The sequence below is a fragment of the Alligator mississippiensis genome, chromosome 1 (genome assembly GCF_030867095.1).
Source record: "Alligator mississippiensis isolate rAllMis1 chromosome 1, rAllMis1, whole genome shotgun sequence".
Taxonomy (NCBI): Eukaryota; Metazoa; Chordata; order Crocodylia; family Alligatoridae; genus Alligator; species Alligator mississippiensis.
In genome coordinates, this window is record NC_081824.1 from 459,139,213 (window position 1) to 459,154,370 (window position 15,158).

Below are 15,158 nucleotides of genomic sequence, written 5' to 3' on the forward strand. Positions count from 1 at the left end.
TTTTAGAACTGCCACAAGCAACCTGTAGTTTGTTAGGGTATTTTGGAAGCTGCAATCAATGATGTACAAATGTACCATGTCTACAACTTGATATCGGGATCTGAAGAGGGTGGAAGAAGGGTTGGTCAGACCCACCAGGTTCATCTGCTTTGGAGCCGCCCAAGGTGGGGGAGGGCAGGGGTGTCATGGCAGAGAGACTAGCTTAGTGTAGCCATCCAGAGGCTATTTCCCACAGAATTTTAAAGTTTTAGTGAGCTTTTGTTCAAAACGTTTAATCATGTCCCTTACTGTTGAATGAATCTGTTTGTAGTAGTTGACAATATCTACAATAATGTTGCCTTTGCCTTTTGTATCAAACTATTTGATATAGTTCAAACAGTTGTCCTAATTTATCTCTGTAGCACATCGAAGCTGCCAAATGATCTGCTTGATATGCAGCCAACTTTTCATCCACCTGTACATCCTATATCCACTGTGCCACAAGTAGGAGGTACATGGGGAGGTAAGAATTCTAAATTGGCTCTAGAGTCGAACTGTTGTGTAGTTGCACTCCCAGGAGTGGCATACCCCACAGCCTAGTCTGACTTTTTTTTTCATTAATAAAATAGAGAAACTTGTTGGAATGCTTTTAAAATCAACTCAGCAAGGAGAAGTGTAAGTGGCATATGAAAGGGAAGGAAAAAGACAATGCAAATAGAAATTGGAGTGCAGAACATAACAAGAGGATTTGGTTGGGTGATGGTTATAAAGTACTTTGAGATGAAAGAGCAGTGATTAAAGATTTCTTCCATCTCTTGGGGGAAACAGCTTTATGAAGACTTTCTTGGTGCCAGATATTCGAATAATAAGACGTATATTTTAAATGTAAGCACAAACTTTTAAAACTGGCATATTTGAAATAGTGTGAAGGATGCTGGTTTAAAGCCTTTGGCAAAACAATTCCAAGAAAAGTTTGAGAATAGAAGGTGAAAGACGGTGAAAAGTAGACAGTATGGCCTATAACAGATGAAGAAAGCTATAAGAAAAGGAAGCAGAATTGGTGAAGATAAATAGCAAAGGAATAGCTATAAGCGGCAGAAAAGTTTGGTTGAATTTAATATTAAACTAAGCTTTGACTCATTTCCAGAGTGTTCAGACTCCAGTTCTCCAGCTGGCTGAATGCAGTTAAATGTGTGCATTTCTTTTCTTTACCAGCTGTTTAAGCTTTTTAAAGTTTTGCTGATAATGAAAGATCTGGTAGGTGTGAAGTGCATGTTCACTGACATCCACTAATAGAACTATAGTTAAGCATAAGGAAATCTTAAGTGTGTTTTTTCTTCGTGTAGATGCACAGGATTTAGTGAGCTAGTCAGTCAGCTAACTGTGACAACATGCACACTTCTTCCAAATGTTCTAAACACCAAAAGGTCTATTAAACCTGCATATACTATCCGCATGTGAACCTTCAGGATAAAATTGCCTCAACTGAAAGAATTTAGAGACTTAGGTTTCAGAACACGAGTTAAAATACCCTGTTTATGTGCTTTTGGATGACTGAAAACAGAAGTATTGTTTTGTGGGTTTCCTTTAATTGGATATGATTGCTGAACCTCTTACCTGATGGGTTTTTTTGTGAGCTTTAGCATTTTATAGCCAATTTTCGTACTAGCAAAAGTAAACTTTTCATAAAGTACAAAGTGCATTTCCTATTCCTATCAACGTGTGTGCACATTCTGTATAACTTTGACATGTCACACTTGCCTATGAGTGCCTTACGATTTCAAGTGATTTCCTGGAAATATTTACTATAGAACAGGCATGGGTTTTGGAAGGGTTTTGTTTTTTTTCACAAGGGCTTCTGAAAGTGTTAACTTGCTCAGTGCTTCACCAGCTTTTGATATGGTAGGTTATAAAATGCAATTTTAAATTGCCTTTCATTTCTTTGTGTAAACTTTACTGACCAAAGCATCTTTCTTGGAAAGAACTGCTGTGGACAGCTTATCAGCCTGCACATGCAAAATCCTGTGAACAGAATATTTTAGGTCGGAAGAAGAAATGAGGAAAAACGTATTGGTTCCTCTGCTTTGTTTCTCTAGACCATTCAGAGATCTTCTAATGATAGACTAGTCCATTTTTGGATACCCTGTGTAAAAGAGGCTTATTTGCTCACTATCTCTAGATTCAGCTTAGTTTTCTCTCTTTAAATTTAGTCATCGTGAAGTCCCTTCATAAATTGTCGTCTTCATCTGTTTGCTTAGTGTCCTCACCTTTCTAAATATAGATTTTTCAATAACTGTAAAGGTTTCAGGTTTGGATGCCAGAGTTTTTTGGATCATGATTCTAAAATTCTTCATATTCATCTTGTATATTTGCATTACCTTTCATCCAAAGATCTAAGCGATATCACAAACATTAACTCTGACAGCACCCTTGTGAGGTAGGTAAGAAGTATTTTCCCCATTTTACAGATGGGAAAACTGAGCAGTAAAGTGACTTGCCTGAGGTCATACCGCAAGTCAGTGGCAGAGCCAAGAATGGAACCTGGACTATTTCCAGTCATGTGCTCTAACCACTGCACAGCATCCCTACCTTAGGTAAATTTCTGATGTAGTAATGTTTGTACTTGGTGTATATGGTAACTTAAAGGGTATGTATGGCAGTATAGGGGTAACTGACAGAGTACACTTGGACTGAAGATGGGACTTACAAACTCCTAAATCAGCTAGGCTTTTAAGCCTTTACCAGAAAGTTCATCTAGAACATAACAGATGGATGTATTGGTACCAGGGCATGAATATTTTAAACACTACCTCTAGACATTTTGCTAGATTGCTTAAAGCAAAGGAGGCTAGATCTTAAATCAAAAGTGAGGACAGTGAATCACTTCAAAGCTTGTGCTAGCATACAATCCTTCTAGCAATGCAGTTTCTCTGGAAAGACCATCTGTCTGTCCTTGCAGTTGGAGCAGTCTTAGTGCAGTTCCTTTATAAAGAGAAAAGTTGGGTTGAAAAACTAAAATATTGGTTTAAGTATTTTTTTTAACCTAATAAGATGCCAAGCTTAGTCTTCACTCTCCATACTCCTTTTGGGATGAAAGGGAACTGTGAATGTTCCAGGGTAGAATTTGGCTTTAAGGACCAGTTGTTGCAGTGGTGAAGGGGATTCTTCTTTGATGCTTCTAAAATGAATTGGCTGCAGCTAAAATAAATTAGCTGAATTAGATGGATAAAGTGCAGCTAATTCACTTTCAAGTTTTTGGAAGTTGCTTTTATTAGAAACAGCACAATAAAGTAACGTAGGGTGGCACCGTAAAGACTAACTCATTCAGAGGCATAAGCTTTTGTAGGCAACAGCCTACTTAGATGCTTCTGGTGAAGTACTGTCACTTATAAAAGTGTATGCCTCTGAATAAGTTACTCTAACATGCCAGCCTGTTATACCTTCTGCTTGACTTCAGACTTACATGGCTAACTAAGACAGCAGGTCAGTCACACATTTGAACAAACCGGTAATGCTTCAACTGGGATTAGCAAGTGGGCTGGAGTGGGTAGAATCTTAAACTGAAAACATTTTTTTAGATAAGAGTGTTTTAAAAGAGCAGCCAAGAGGGGTATGAAGGACTTCACTAGTATCTTGACAGTGATGCCCAGAATTTGTGGGATAACATTAATGCAATCTAAAAGCATTCTGGGAACAGATGGTATTAAGTGTTAATTATCCTTCTTGGTCCATTTTTATAGAGTAATAGAAACTGGTGTGGATCATAACTTCAAAGCAATACAAAACTAATCAACACTTCCTTCAGTGCAGTTTTAGGTCTTTTATCTAAATTAAACAGCATGTACACAGCTCAAATATATCAACAATTATTTGAATAGCCACAGAGGACTCCCCCTTGCTATGTTAGATTGGGGCATATTGTTTGCCAAATTAATTTATACATATTAGAAGTCTAAATGCAAAAGTGCATATAAACGTTTCCATGAACTTGGAGTTAATCATAGGCTGTCCTAAATGTACATATTTTTCTGTTAATTACAAGGGAAGGAAATGCAGACAGAAGATGACTACCACAAGAATTGAGGAAGGGCAAGATGGCAAAAGAGAATCTAGTTTACACTATTTTCACTGTATGCCAGAGCACAAATTTTCCTGATGTAACACCCATCACAGACAAGAACTGCAAAAAGTTTGCATAGGAATTAATTGCAGAGTGTATAGAATACACTAGTATTTGAGACTGTAGTGTTATCACAAAAAGTAGGTAAAGCTTAAGAACACAAGATTCCTATTACCCTTTCAAAATAAGCTTATGGCACTATTTAATAGTGTTTATCCTGTATTAAAAGTCATGTCAACCATCTTATGCTATTTCTACTCATTCTAGGAATTGAGCCATACCTAACCTGGGAGAAAAGCATGCCTGCTTTTTTGTGTAATAATTTTAAATTTGAATCCAAATTCTGTGTGGCTTCTAAATGCCTGAAAAGAATATAGGCATGAAATTCCACATAGCTCAGGGCTAACATGAGAGGGAAAGCTAATGCCTTAATCTTAAGTAGTATTTGCAGAAAACTCTGAATTTAGAGGTCAAATTCATGCTCAGTACTTAATTTTTTGTAAATATAATTTAATTTGCTTATACTTTTGGTTTTGGATTTGATTTGCAATCCCCATATAAGAAATCAGCCTGCATGTCCTTCAGCAAGACTTGTGAAAGCCCCAGAATTTCGGCAGGAAAGGGAGGGAGGGGGGCACAGACCATACACATTTTTACAGCTTTCATTCAGGCCCTCATTTATATCTACATTGCTTAAAAATAGTAACCAGAAAGTCTAGGCACTAGGACAATACAAACAGTAATATAGGACAACTTCCACTGATTTGGATTTGTATAATAGTATCAAGGAATATAATTCAAGAGCAGGGTGCTCTATGCTCTTCTTGACAGCTCATGATTCACACATCAGACATGATACAGATGAGCAAAGCAAATATTGATCATGCTTAAAAGGGGTGGATAATGAAGTGGCCTCTTCTTAATGAAGTACTTTGGGATCTGTGGATGAAAATAACCACATTATCCATGTACTTGCTTATTGCTTTAAACATTTAAAAAAAGTTACATTTTCCTGTTCGTAAAAGGAATTTTTCCCAAGATTACAAATAGTTTGTCAAGCCTGAGTTCATGGGCTTGGGGTTATTGGCTCAGATGTGTTTCCAGAACTTTTTGTTCAGAACTGTACTTCCTGTGCCCTGTTTGACTCTTCCATATCTTTTAATTCTTGTAATTAAATAATGTGAACTCTCTTTACCTCTCCTGTTTTTCAACTCACTTATTACTAAATCAGTTACACTTTCTTATTTCTCTATTGCTTTCTGGGATTGCACAGATCCTTTCTCTGCTACTATTGATGCTGTTGATGATGCCATTCCCAGCCTAAATCCTTTCCTCACAAAAACTAACGATGCTATTCATCTCTCTGTTGTATCTTCTGACGTACCTACTTTCACGACTAGGACACCCACACATGAAATGTTTGTTGGTAAAGTACCTTTTAACTAACTAGCTCTCTAATTCAGTTTATGAAATATCTTAAAATTTGTACAAAAGTTGTGTGATTTTTATTTTTTATTCCTTCCCTCTCCCTGGAAAAAAACTTTTTTTTGTGACTTGATATTTTATTTGGCAATTTGATTACATTTGCCCAGTTTATAATAGATAATGCATTGAAGTGGCATGGTGGTTAACTTTTCGATGTTTTTTACAATTGTAGACAGAAGTGTGTGTTCAAATGTACTTATGCTTATTTCAGGCTTCATTACCCTTGGTGTGAACCAAAAGGTTGAGAAACATATTTCATAAAGTTCCTAGGGGGAATAAGGATGAGGAATAGATGAAAACATTGCTTTTCTTTCATTATTTTGTGCTAGGAAGACTGTTTAATCTGAATAATCGTGGGGGCTTGTGGCCTCTACTTAAGAATCCATTGTTGTAAACAATATCGGTGTTAGTGGAGCTGACCAGAAGCTACATGTATTGTGGTGATGAAAAACTCTTCTTCACTAACACACAGCTCTTGGGCATCTTTTATAATGGTCAACTTGAGACGATTATAAAGAAATAGCAGTCTCTGGAAACATTATGACTGTTGTAGTAAATCCTAAGTATACAGTAATTGGATTAATTCTCAATGTTAAGAATTAATAGCATTTTTCACTGTAAAATAAATTAGTTACACTTTGTTTTGTGGGGGGGGGTTTGTATTTTTCCCTTGGAAAGTCTGGCTAGACTGGCAGATCCATACTTGTGCAGTCTAAGCTTACTGGAAGCTAATTTGGGGCAGGAAAAGTCTGATAAATTATGAGCCTTAGGCTAGGTCGGTCTCATTGTACTTCACTACTCTCTGAATGTGGTGGCATCTCAGGTTGAGAACCACTGTTGGTGCTGCCTCCGCTTACGTCTGTGCTCCTCAACTCAGACAGCCTGAGAAGCAAAAATGCGGCCATGTTTAAAACTGGTTTTTGCTTCCCTGCTAATTTTAAGAGTTAGCCGTAAGTGAGGCCCCTCCACCCATCAGCAGTAGAGGGTAAATGGGGAACCTTCCAGATGAAAAGAGCCACAGTGCAGCCCACTTCCACCGTGAATCCGGTAGGGCCCTACAGATAGCATAGCCAGGTTAAAAAAGGGACCGGACAAATTCATGGATGACCTATTGAACAGAATGGTTGGAAACTAATAGATGGTGGGTGCCAAGAAGTGTATTGAATCTAGAGATGCAGGTTAAGTGCCCTCCCTGTAAAGCATCCACTTCTGCCGCTGGCTAAGACAGGGTATTGGGTTAGATGGACCATTGGTGTGACCCAGTATGGCACTTAAGTTCTTTTATTAGCCACTGGGCTATATCATGTATACTTAAAACAAAATTATAATTCTTTAAAAATGATGTTTAAAAATGTTAGCATTATCTCACTTGTGGTAATGTAAGTGAGCAACTGTGACTATGGAATGTGGATTTAAAATGACTCTTTCTGGTTCTTTAGATCATTTCAGTCCATTTACTGAACCAAATCCATTTGTGGCAGCAAATAATGAATCTGCTTTTGGCCTGTATCATTATACTTCAGGTACAAGGAAAAATGCCTCTAGCTTTACACTCGTTAGTATCTTCCAAGAGTGTAAAATGTGACATTTGGTTGGGGGTGTTTTAACTTTCTTTTATAGTTGTAATTTTGCAAGTCTTTCCCTTACGTTATGTTACCTAGAACATAAGTATCCCTTTTGAATGTGTTTGATGTACTAGGCTGACTCTTCTGGTTCCATTGTATGGTTACAGCATACATAAATTCATTCTTAATTTCAGTTCAGAGTATTTGGTGTAGGAAATAAATAGCATACGCTGGTCCTTTCTGTAACATTCCTTCTCCTTTCTCTGCTCTTTCTGCTTTTGTGACATGCCTTATCAGATTGTGTTTGTGGTCCTCAAGCTTATCCTAATGCTTCTAATTTCTGCAATGAGCCCTCTACTGTAGCTGGTCTGTTTGGAGGTAGGTAATGTGATATAGGGTCTTACCAAAGACGCAGCATGTTATGTGCCTAGCATTAGTAGGCTCGTCATTTGGATAGAACTGCATTGTTCATGTATGTTGGCTAAAAAATTTGGATTCATACGTTGCTGCTTAGGGTAGATGCATCGTTGCAGATAGATTAGTTATTTTAGATTAGACCTTGTTGTTTTTAATTTGTATTTAAATTAATGCTCAAAATAAGCATTAATTTATAACACAGTATTCAAGGGCACTTTTCTAATCCACATGCCACTGCAACCTGCTACACTAAATGGTTTCCTGTGAAAAGCAGCTGCAACACTGCTCTGCATGTGTCTGTTAATATGTTTTCTTAACCTATACCCAAACTCTGAGATGAGGAAGGTATTCCAAAGAGGCCCCCTCCACCTGTCCCTGGTGTTCTCCATTGCTTTCATTCTTTGTTGTAGGGTCTGTGATAGGTGAATGTACTGGACATCTCTTGTATGAAATTCCTGATTTACTAATTAGGGTTGTTGGTTGTAGCTGTATGGGTCTAAGGACATAGGCAGACAAGGTTCTTTGGGATGTGATACCTTTTACTAGACCAACTAAAAGTTTTGCTTTCCCAGGTAGAATAAAAACCTGCGTTTTGTGTGTTGGCTTCTGTCCTACCCAGGAAAGCGCGCACACACCAGCAGACTCGCTGTGCCTGAAGAAGGGCGTTTGTGCCCAAAAGCTTGCAAAGAACAATTTTTCCAACTATTTAATTGGTCTAATGAAAGAGATCACATCTACCTAAAGGACCATGTCTGGTTACTAATTAGTTGTCTTTACAACAGTGTAATGTGTTTGGGTTTGTGCAACTCCTGAAATGGGCTTTGTCCTATAGATTGTACCCAATCATTGGTGACGGCCCCTACTGTATCTGGTGCAGATGGTCTAACTCAACACAATGTTGCTCAACCTTTTGGCCCCACAGTCTGGATTTCTCACAAGGTTGGCATGTGGAGTTGGGCCCCTATGCGTTGCCCTGGTTATGACTAGGCCCTGCACACCCAATACAGCGCACAAGGCCATGCTTTCCAGCCTGCTGGGCTCCCCTGGCTTGTGAAAATTGGCAGTGGGGGGACCAGCAACTAACAATGACACTGGGGAGCCCAGCAGGCCAGATGATCTGGCCCACAAGGCAGGGGTTGAGCACCTCTGGTCTAACAGACTCTTGCTATCAAGTTATCAGTCAATAGTCTATATTTAGTTGGAGAATTACTGCTTGAAACATTAAAATGCTGCGTTTTGGTGAAATAAGGATTCTTAAAATGAGAAACTAACCTTTGGGTCCACTGAATCAAAATGGTTGTGAATAGATGTCAAAATGTAAAGATCAGTTGCAGAGTAGAAGTTTAATACAGTATCCAGAAAATGCATGCAGAATCATTGATTCTTAGACTTCTGTTTTTTCTAATTTTCCCAATATAATAATTGTATGCTAAACATTGATTTTAATACCCAAAGTTGTTTGTGGGAGCGTTTTTTCTTCTGCCTTAGTGACATTTTTCAGACGTATTTCTGTGGGAGAGTAGTTCACTGGATCGGTAACAAGAACTCGAGTAAAATTCTAGCCAGCCTCCCTCCCCAACCATAGACTGTCGCAAAGAAATTGAGTCTTAAAGCAGCTGAAAAAGTTAAAATATGAGAGCAGGTGACTACTGCAGAAATTAGTCCATGTTCTAAAAAGAAAATAATACTTCTTAAAGATGAGTTTTCTGCTCTTATACTAGAATGCTTTTTTTTTATAGCTAAGTAATATACTCTTTTCCTAAAATTAGTGCTGTCCACATTGGTGTAAAAAGCAGCGTTGCTAATGTTAGTGGTCAAGAAAACCTGTTTAATTACAAATTTGTGGTGCCTTTCACATAAAAGAATTAGTACTTCAGTTACCCACATAAAATGACAACAGTTGCAGTCTAGGCATTCTTCATACAAAACTCAGTTCAATGTTGTGTTCTTTTACATAATGTATTGAATTGGGTCATAACTTTTAAATGGTTATATAGCAGTTAACAGTACATTAAGCCTTCAAAACATTGTGCTAACATTATGTAATGCCTACAAGATCTAGTACGTGAGCAGCATCTTTTTCTTTTGGTTTTTTTTTGGGGGGGGGTTTGCTTGTTTTTTACATTTGAGCATAAAACAAGAAGTTGTGTAGCCTGACAAAGCAATGTGGTAAAACTGGCTCTAGCTCCTAGTCTCTCCTCTTCTTAATCACTGGGTTTATTACTTCCTACAGGGGCTATTCAAAAATAACTGAACAGACATTAAACTATTGATCATAACGGTCTATTTTCAGCAGTGGTTGCCTTGCATTCATGTGTTTTAGTAAGACATCCTGTCATGGTGTGGTTTATTACAATGAAGGTTTCATAGATTTTTCACCTGTAAACTTATAAATGGCGTAGGGAGCTTACAGACAAACGGTTCAAAGCATTGTTTTGAAGAAGTCTTTGCCAGCCCTTTCCCTTCCAGCTTGGAGGGCTGGGTGGCTACTGTGTTGCCTTCGTACTATTGTGAGCAAGTGTTGGGAGACAGAGCTGCACATAACTACCCTCGTTCCCACTAAATTGAGTTTGAATTTGAAGATGTAGGACTTGATGTTGCTGACCTTGCCTCCAGGGATCTTTTGGATCCATAGACTTTGGGGACATGGCCTGCCCTTTCTGTAGGAGAAAACTGAAGAAAAAATATTTGGGGGTGAAAATCACTCCTGCAGTCCTTCCCTGTGTTTCTTCCTACTTCAGGGTGTAACCTGGGTTTTCATGAGTTGCTTTGTTGTTCTGTTCTTCAGGCAATTAGAGGTTGTACAGTAGCTTTTAAATATGCACTTTGGCATACCTTTGTCTTCCATAGGAAAGAGTATGGAGTAATTGCTATAATATGCTGTTCTGTTCTTTTGTTTTTTTTTTGTTTAGGGTTCACTCCATCTCCTGTTGCTCAGCCACAGCCATCAGCTGGCCTTAATGTTGACTTTGAGTCTGTATTTGGAAACAAATCTTCTAATGTTATAGTAGATTCTGGTGGTAAGAGGCTTTCATTAATATTAATGCAAGCAACAAACGTGCTTTAATCAAATGACACCTATGGAAAGTAGGCTTTGCTAATGCAAACAAGTACAGACTATGACCTTATTCCAGCTGGTGAAAGCAGACTGAGTTTAAACGTAATAGCAGCATCCTTCACTTAATTTGTTGGGGGGGTTTTTTTGCATTTTTGTAAATTAGAAGGCATCTCCCTCTTAAAGTGTTTGTATACAGATTTGTTCTAAAACAGTCATTTCCTTCATTTAGACCTTGATCCTGCAAATGCATATGCATGTAAGTAATTTCACTCAGTGAGATGGATAGGCTTGTTTATGTTGTTAGTTCAACTGAACTCAAATGATCAGAATGCTGTATGGTGATTTGCTTTAATATGCTATAAAATAAAGCTGATTTCCACTCCCCCCCCTCTAGTGTTGTGCTCTTAAAATTAAAAGGCAGTTTTATAAACTAACAAAACCTTAAGTTTACTATTCTGCCGTTTTAATTTTTATTTTTTGTGTTTTAATAGTCTGCCTTTTTCATGTCAGGACTTGTTTTAAGATCAGGATAGCAAATTTGTTAATGCTAGCACGCACTCATTTTAACAAGAAATAGAATTATTTTTTAGTACCTTCTGGGCACATCTACACATGTGCTTTTAATGCGCAGTAGCCGATTCTACTATGCATTAAAGCCTTATATCAAAAAGTGCTAACACACTAATGTGCAGTGGAATTAGTCTATTGTGCATTAAGTGTCACTAAAGGTGTGTTCACTTTTGCTATGCGCATTAGAGCAGCCTAATGTGCCTTTGTGTGCTGCCTCATAAGAGGCACAATAGCAAAAGCTCATTAATGGATGTGTAGATGCACTCTCCTTTGGTTCTTTTGAGCACCCAAGAATAAAACCTTTTCTCCATGAGAGATTTTATGCATTTGACTTGTGCCCTTTCTTAAAAAGGAAGGTCTATGAAAATGAGAGGTAGAGCTTTAATCTCCTAAACCAGGCCTTTTCCTGCAGACCTTCCACATCTGGAATTTGCATTGCAATATGGTTGAGTTTCATGCTTGTCGGGCTTGCAGAATTAGTCCTTAAAGCAGCTGAATTTTAGCTGCAAAGATGACCCCTATTTGAGGTTGAAGGTTGAAATAGCTTCATTTGTAGCTTCTCTGTAGCATAGTTCTGCTTGTAGTTCTGCTATGCTTGATCAGTCTGTCTACTTGCATTGTATTGGACCTCCCTTACCTTCTCCCTCTAATGTAAATGTGACTTTATCTTCAATGGAAGTCTCAAATAATATTAATTGTACTTTGTGCTTGTTGTTTTAAGGCTTTGATGAATTAGGCGGACTCCTAAAACCAACAGTGGCCTCTCAAAACCAGTGTCTTCCAGTTGCCAAAGTACCACCTAACAAGTTGGTGTCAGATGATCTGGATTCATCTTTAGCCAACCTTGTAGGCAGTACGTATTGGAGATCTAAATTTTTTTTTTTTTTTTTTAAGAATGAAAACAGATTAAGGTATTTAATAATGGTCTTTTCTTTCTGTGACAGATTTGGGTATTGGAAATGGGACTACTAAAAAGTAAGTATTTGCCTTTAAACAAATTTGGCAAATTTCTTTCTGGAGTTTTAACTTTACTTGCTCCTAATAATACTTCAGCATGTTAACAGTGGTTTTGAACCTATAATCTTCCCAGCCGGTGAAGGAACAAAGAATGGACTGGCCATAGGCCGTGGGATGGAGTTGGTGCCAGAGTTTGATTACAACATGGGGCAACTTTAATTGTTTTTAAACCCCCTAGCTCCTGATGTCTGTCTGCTTTATTCTAAACAGATATGAAATTACATATTTTGTTTGCTAGTTCAGCATGTAATTTGTTAATAGACTAGCACCATGATGCTAAAAAGATATATATAGAGAGAGAGAAATGCAAAACCAGTTTGGGCTTCTGTGGAGCAGTGTTAAGGCTGTCCAGGATGTGTGCCAAGTCTCTAGGTAATTTCAGCTCTGCCTGAGCTAAAATTGACCTGCAAAAACAGAGCTGAGTTGTTACCTTTAAAGTGTTGGTGAGGTTTGGGTCGAGCTTAAGTAGCTCATTAGCTAAACCAGACCTAAATACAACCCTTAATTAGATCAAGGCTACTTGTGACCACCTGCAGCTGCCTTCATTGTGTGAGTTCTTAAGTGGTGATTAATAATGCTGAAGATTTTCTCCTGAAAAGCTGACTAATGTTGGTGTCAAACACTGCAGCTGCTTACATTGTTCTTAATGCTTCCTTCTTCAATGTTTATTTAAAGTGATGTAAATTGGACTCAGCCAGGTGAAAAGAAATTAACTGGCGGTTCCAACTGGCAACCCAAAATTGCACCTACAACTGCATGGAATGCCCCAACTTTGGTAAGTGACTGGCCAGCTCTAATGTAGTGAGATCTTGACTAGAAACCAGCATGTTCTGGGGGTAGGTGGTTGTCACTCACCCTTGTGGTAAGGATGTAAAAACTGAAGAAATAGTCAGTTTACAGAACTTACTCTTTTTGTGGTAACAGGTAGCTGGATAGTCTGTTTTATTTAGGTTGTGTCTGATTCCACATGCTCTTAATTTGCATTTGAGTTCTTCTGTAATGTGGTTAAATCCTAGTGTAAATATAGAATATTATTAGGCCAGAAATGGCTTAAATAACACTGCGGTGTGCAAGTCAGAAGTGGTGGTTGGGGGTAGTTTTACATCCTAAGCATTGTAGTGTGTTTGGAGCTACACTTGGACCTGGTAAAGCTATAATGTCTTAACACTTAGCCTTTTTTGGGAGATGCAGCAGCAAGTACTTCATCCTACACTCCTTGAAGATACTGGCAATGGTGATGGTTCCCTTTAAAAATAGATGTAGTTAATACTGTCGCATCCTGATGTGTAACTGCTTCTAGTGTTGTCTTTGTGACCAACCAATCTAATTCTGACTAATAACAACTCATGCTACAGGTACTGTAACATGGGGTCTGTCCTCCCAGCCCTTACGGTATATGTTGAGAGGGGCAGAGAGAAGGAATCTATTTGAACAATTTTTAGTAATGCTAATGGACCTAAGCTTGTTTTTTGTTTTTTTTTAATTATTTACCCTCTTTTACCACAAACTTGCAAGATTGTATAAATGCAACTTTTTTTTCAGTTTGTGAGGTCCAAAAGTGTGATGGTGTGAATAGACAGTGTAATGCAATATTTTATTACTGATAGAGAAGCACTCTCTCTCCAGATGTGCTAGCTGCTGCTGTTTTGGGTGGCAGCTATTAACTCCAGTCCTTAATGTGTTTGCTAATTAATTTTTAGCAAAATAACCACTGTCTGTGTACATCTGCTTGTAACACATTAGACTTCAAAATGTACTGCTTGTTTAAAGACACTGTCAAGGGCTTTTTATGCAAAAGCTTTTTACTTATTAAAAAAACAAACCCTAAAAGACTAAATGTTTTATTTGCATCGCATTCTTTCTGCCTTGGTTCACTGATTGGTTTGTTGTAGGATTGTTTCTGCTTGCAGTGCTGCTGCCTTCCTAACTTCTTTTTTTTAAGAAGAAAAGACCTGTTTTTTTGGAAAACATAGAAAAATAACAGGCTTTGTAAATGTGCAAAGCCATCAGCCTTGACAGTATCCCATACTCACTAAATGATTTGGATTACAAGAGTATGTATTTTAGAATAGATATTAAGTGTAGTTGTGAACTAAAATGCTGTCTTTGTATATTGTGTTGTGTTAGTACTTGTTTCTAATCCAGTGTTATTGCATTATGTAATTGTTCTCCCTGGGAAATACAGAATGGCATGCATTTTCCACAATACGTAAGTGAAAAAACCCCACAGCCTTTTTGCTATCAACTGGCATGCTGATATTAACCACTGCTGTAGCAGAATCTCATAACCTTCCTGCTATTGCATACGTCTCATGTTTAAGACCTTTGGTGTGCTGAAAATTTGAGCTTTTCCTAGCACATACAAATCTTGTGGGTATTCTGCAGGCTCTTGACTCGAATGATGGCATGGGAATTACCAAGATTTTTTTTCCTTGCTTAATATTGTACCATCTGCTGCCAGAGAGCTGGGGTGTGTTTGTGCTGCCTCTAATGCACTTGGTGAATTTTGAATGAAGATGAGATGTTTGTGTTTGAGTAACTGCATGAAATCTCACAGGCTTCTGTTATACTTGGCACTTTATCTACATTGATTGTAGATCTTGCTTTCTAAGGAGGGAGAGACCAATATGTGATTTAATGCTCAACTAAAGGGAGAAAATTCCAGTTTATAAGGGGCAAGCTGTAACTTGTGTGTTGCTTTCTTTGAGGAACGCAGTCTTTCATTTCAGATAATCTTTCAACAATATTGGTCTTTCTCTGTGATTTTTTTTTTTGTTTGTTTGTTTGTTTGTTTATTGTGGGTTGTTGTTAGCAGTGAAGAATATAAAGTCCTATACTTGCACATTCTGGAAAAAAAATTAGCCAGCATATGTTGTGAATGTAGAGTGCTGACAAGTTCAGTAATTTTCAGAGTAGTTTTTTGAACTCTATGAATAGATATTTAGAT

At 37.9% G+C, this 15,158-nt stretch overlaps 1 protein-coding gene across 10 annotated transcripts in view; it reads left to right on the forward strand.

Annotated features, from left to right (window-relative positions):
• PICALM (phosphatidylinositol binding clathrin assembly protein) overlaps window positions 1-15,158 on the forward strand; it is a 101,191-nt gene that overhangs the window by 64,377 nt on the left and 21,656 nt on the right. For 3 of the 10 annotated variants that reach the window (XM_059721893.1, XM_019488268.2, XM_014605899.3), the window contains exons 12-18: window positions 402-502; window positions 10,479-10,586; window positions 10,854-10,880; window positions 11,916-12,047; window positions 12,139-12,169; window positions 12,887-12,986; window positions 14,397-14,420. In XM_059721893.1, coding sequence (XP_059577876.1) covers window positions 402-502; window positions 10,479-10,586; window positions 10,854-10,880; window positions 11,916-12,047; window positions 12,139-12,169; window positions 12,887-12,986; window positions 14,397-14,420 — 523 coding nt within the window. Of the gene's footprint in view, window positions 1-401; window positions 503-5,372; window positions 5,526-10,478; window positions 10,587-10,853; window positions 10,881-11,915; window positions 12,048-12,138; window positions 12,170-12,886; window positions 12,987-14,396; window positions 14,421-15,158 lie in introns of all 10 variants that reach the window. The other 7 variants (XM_059721894.1, XM_019488270.2, XM_059721934.1 and 4 more) reach the window with 6 other exon arrangements.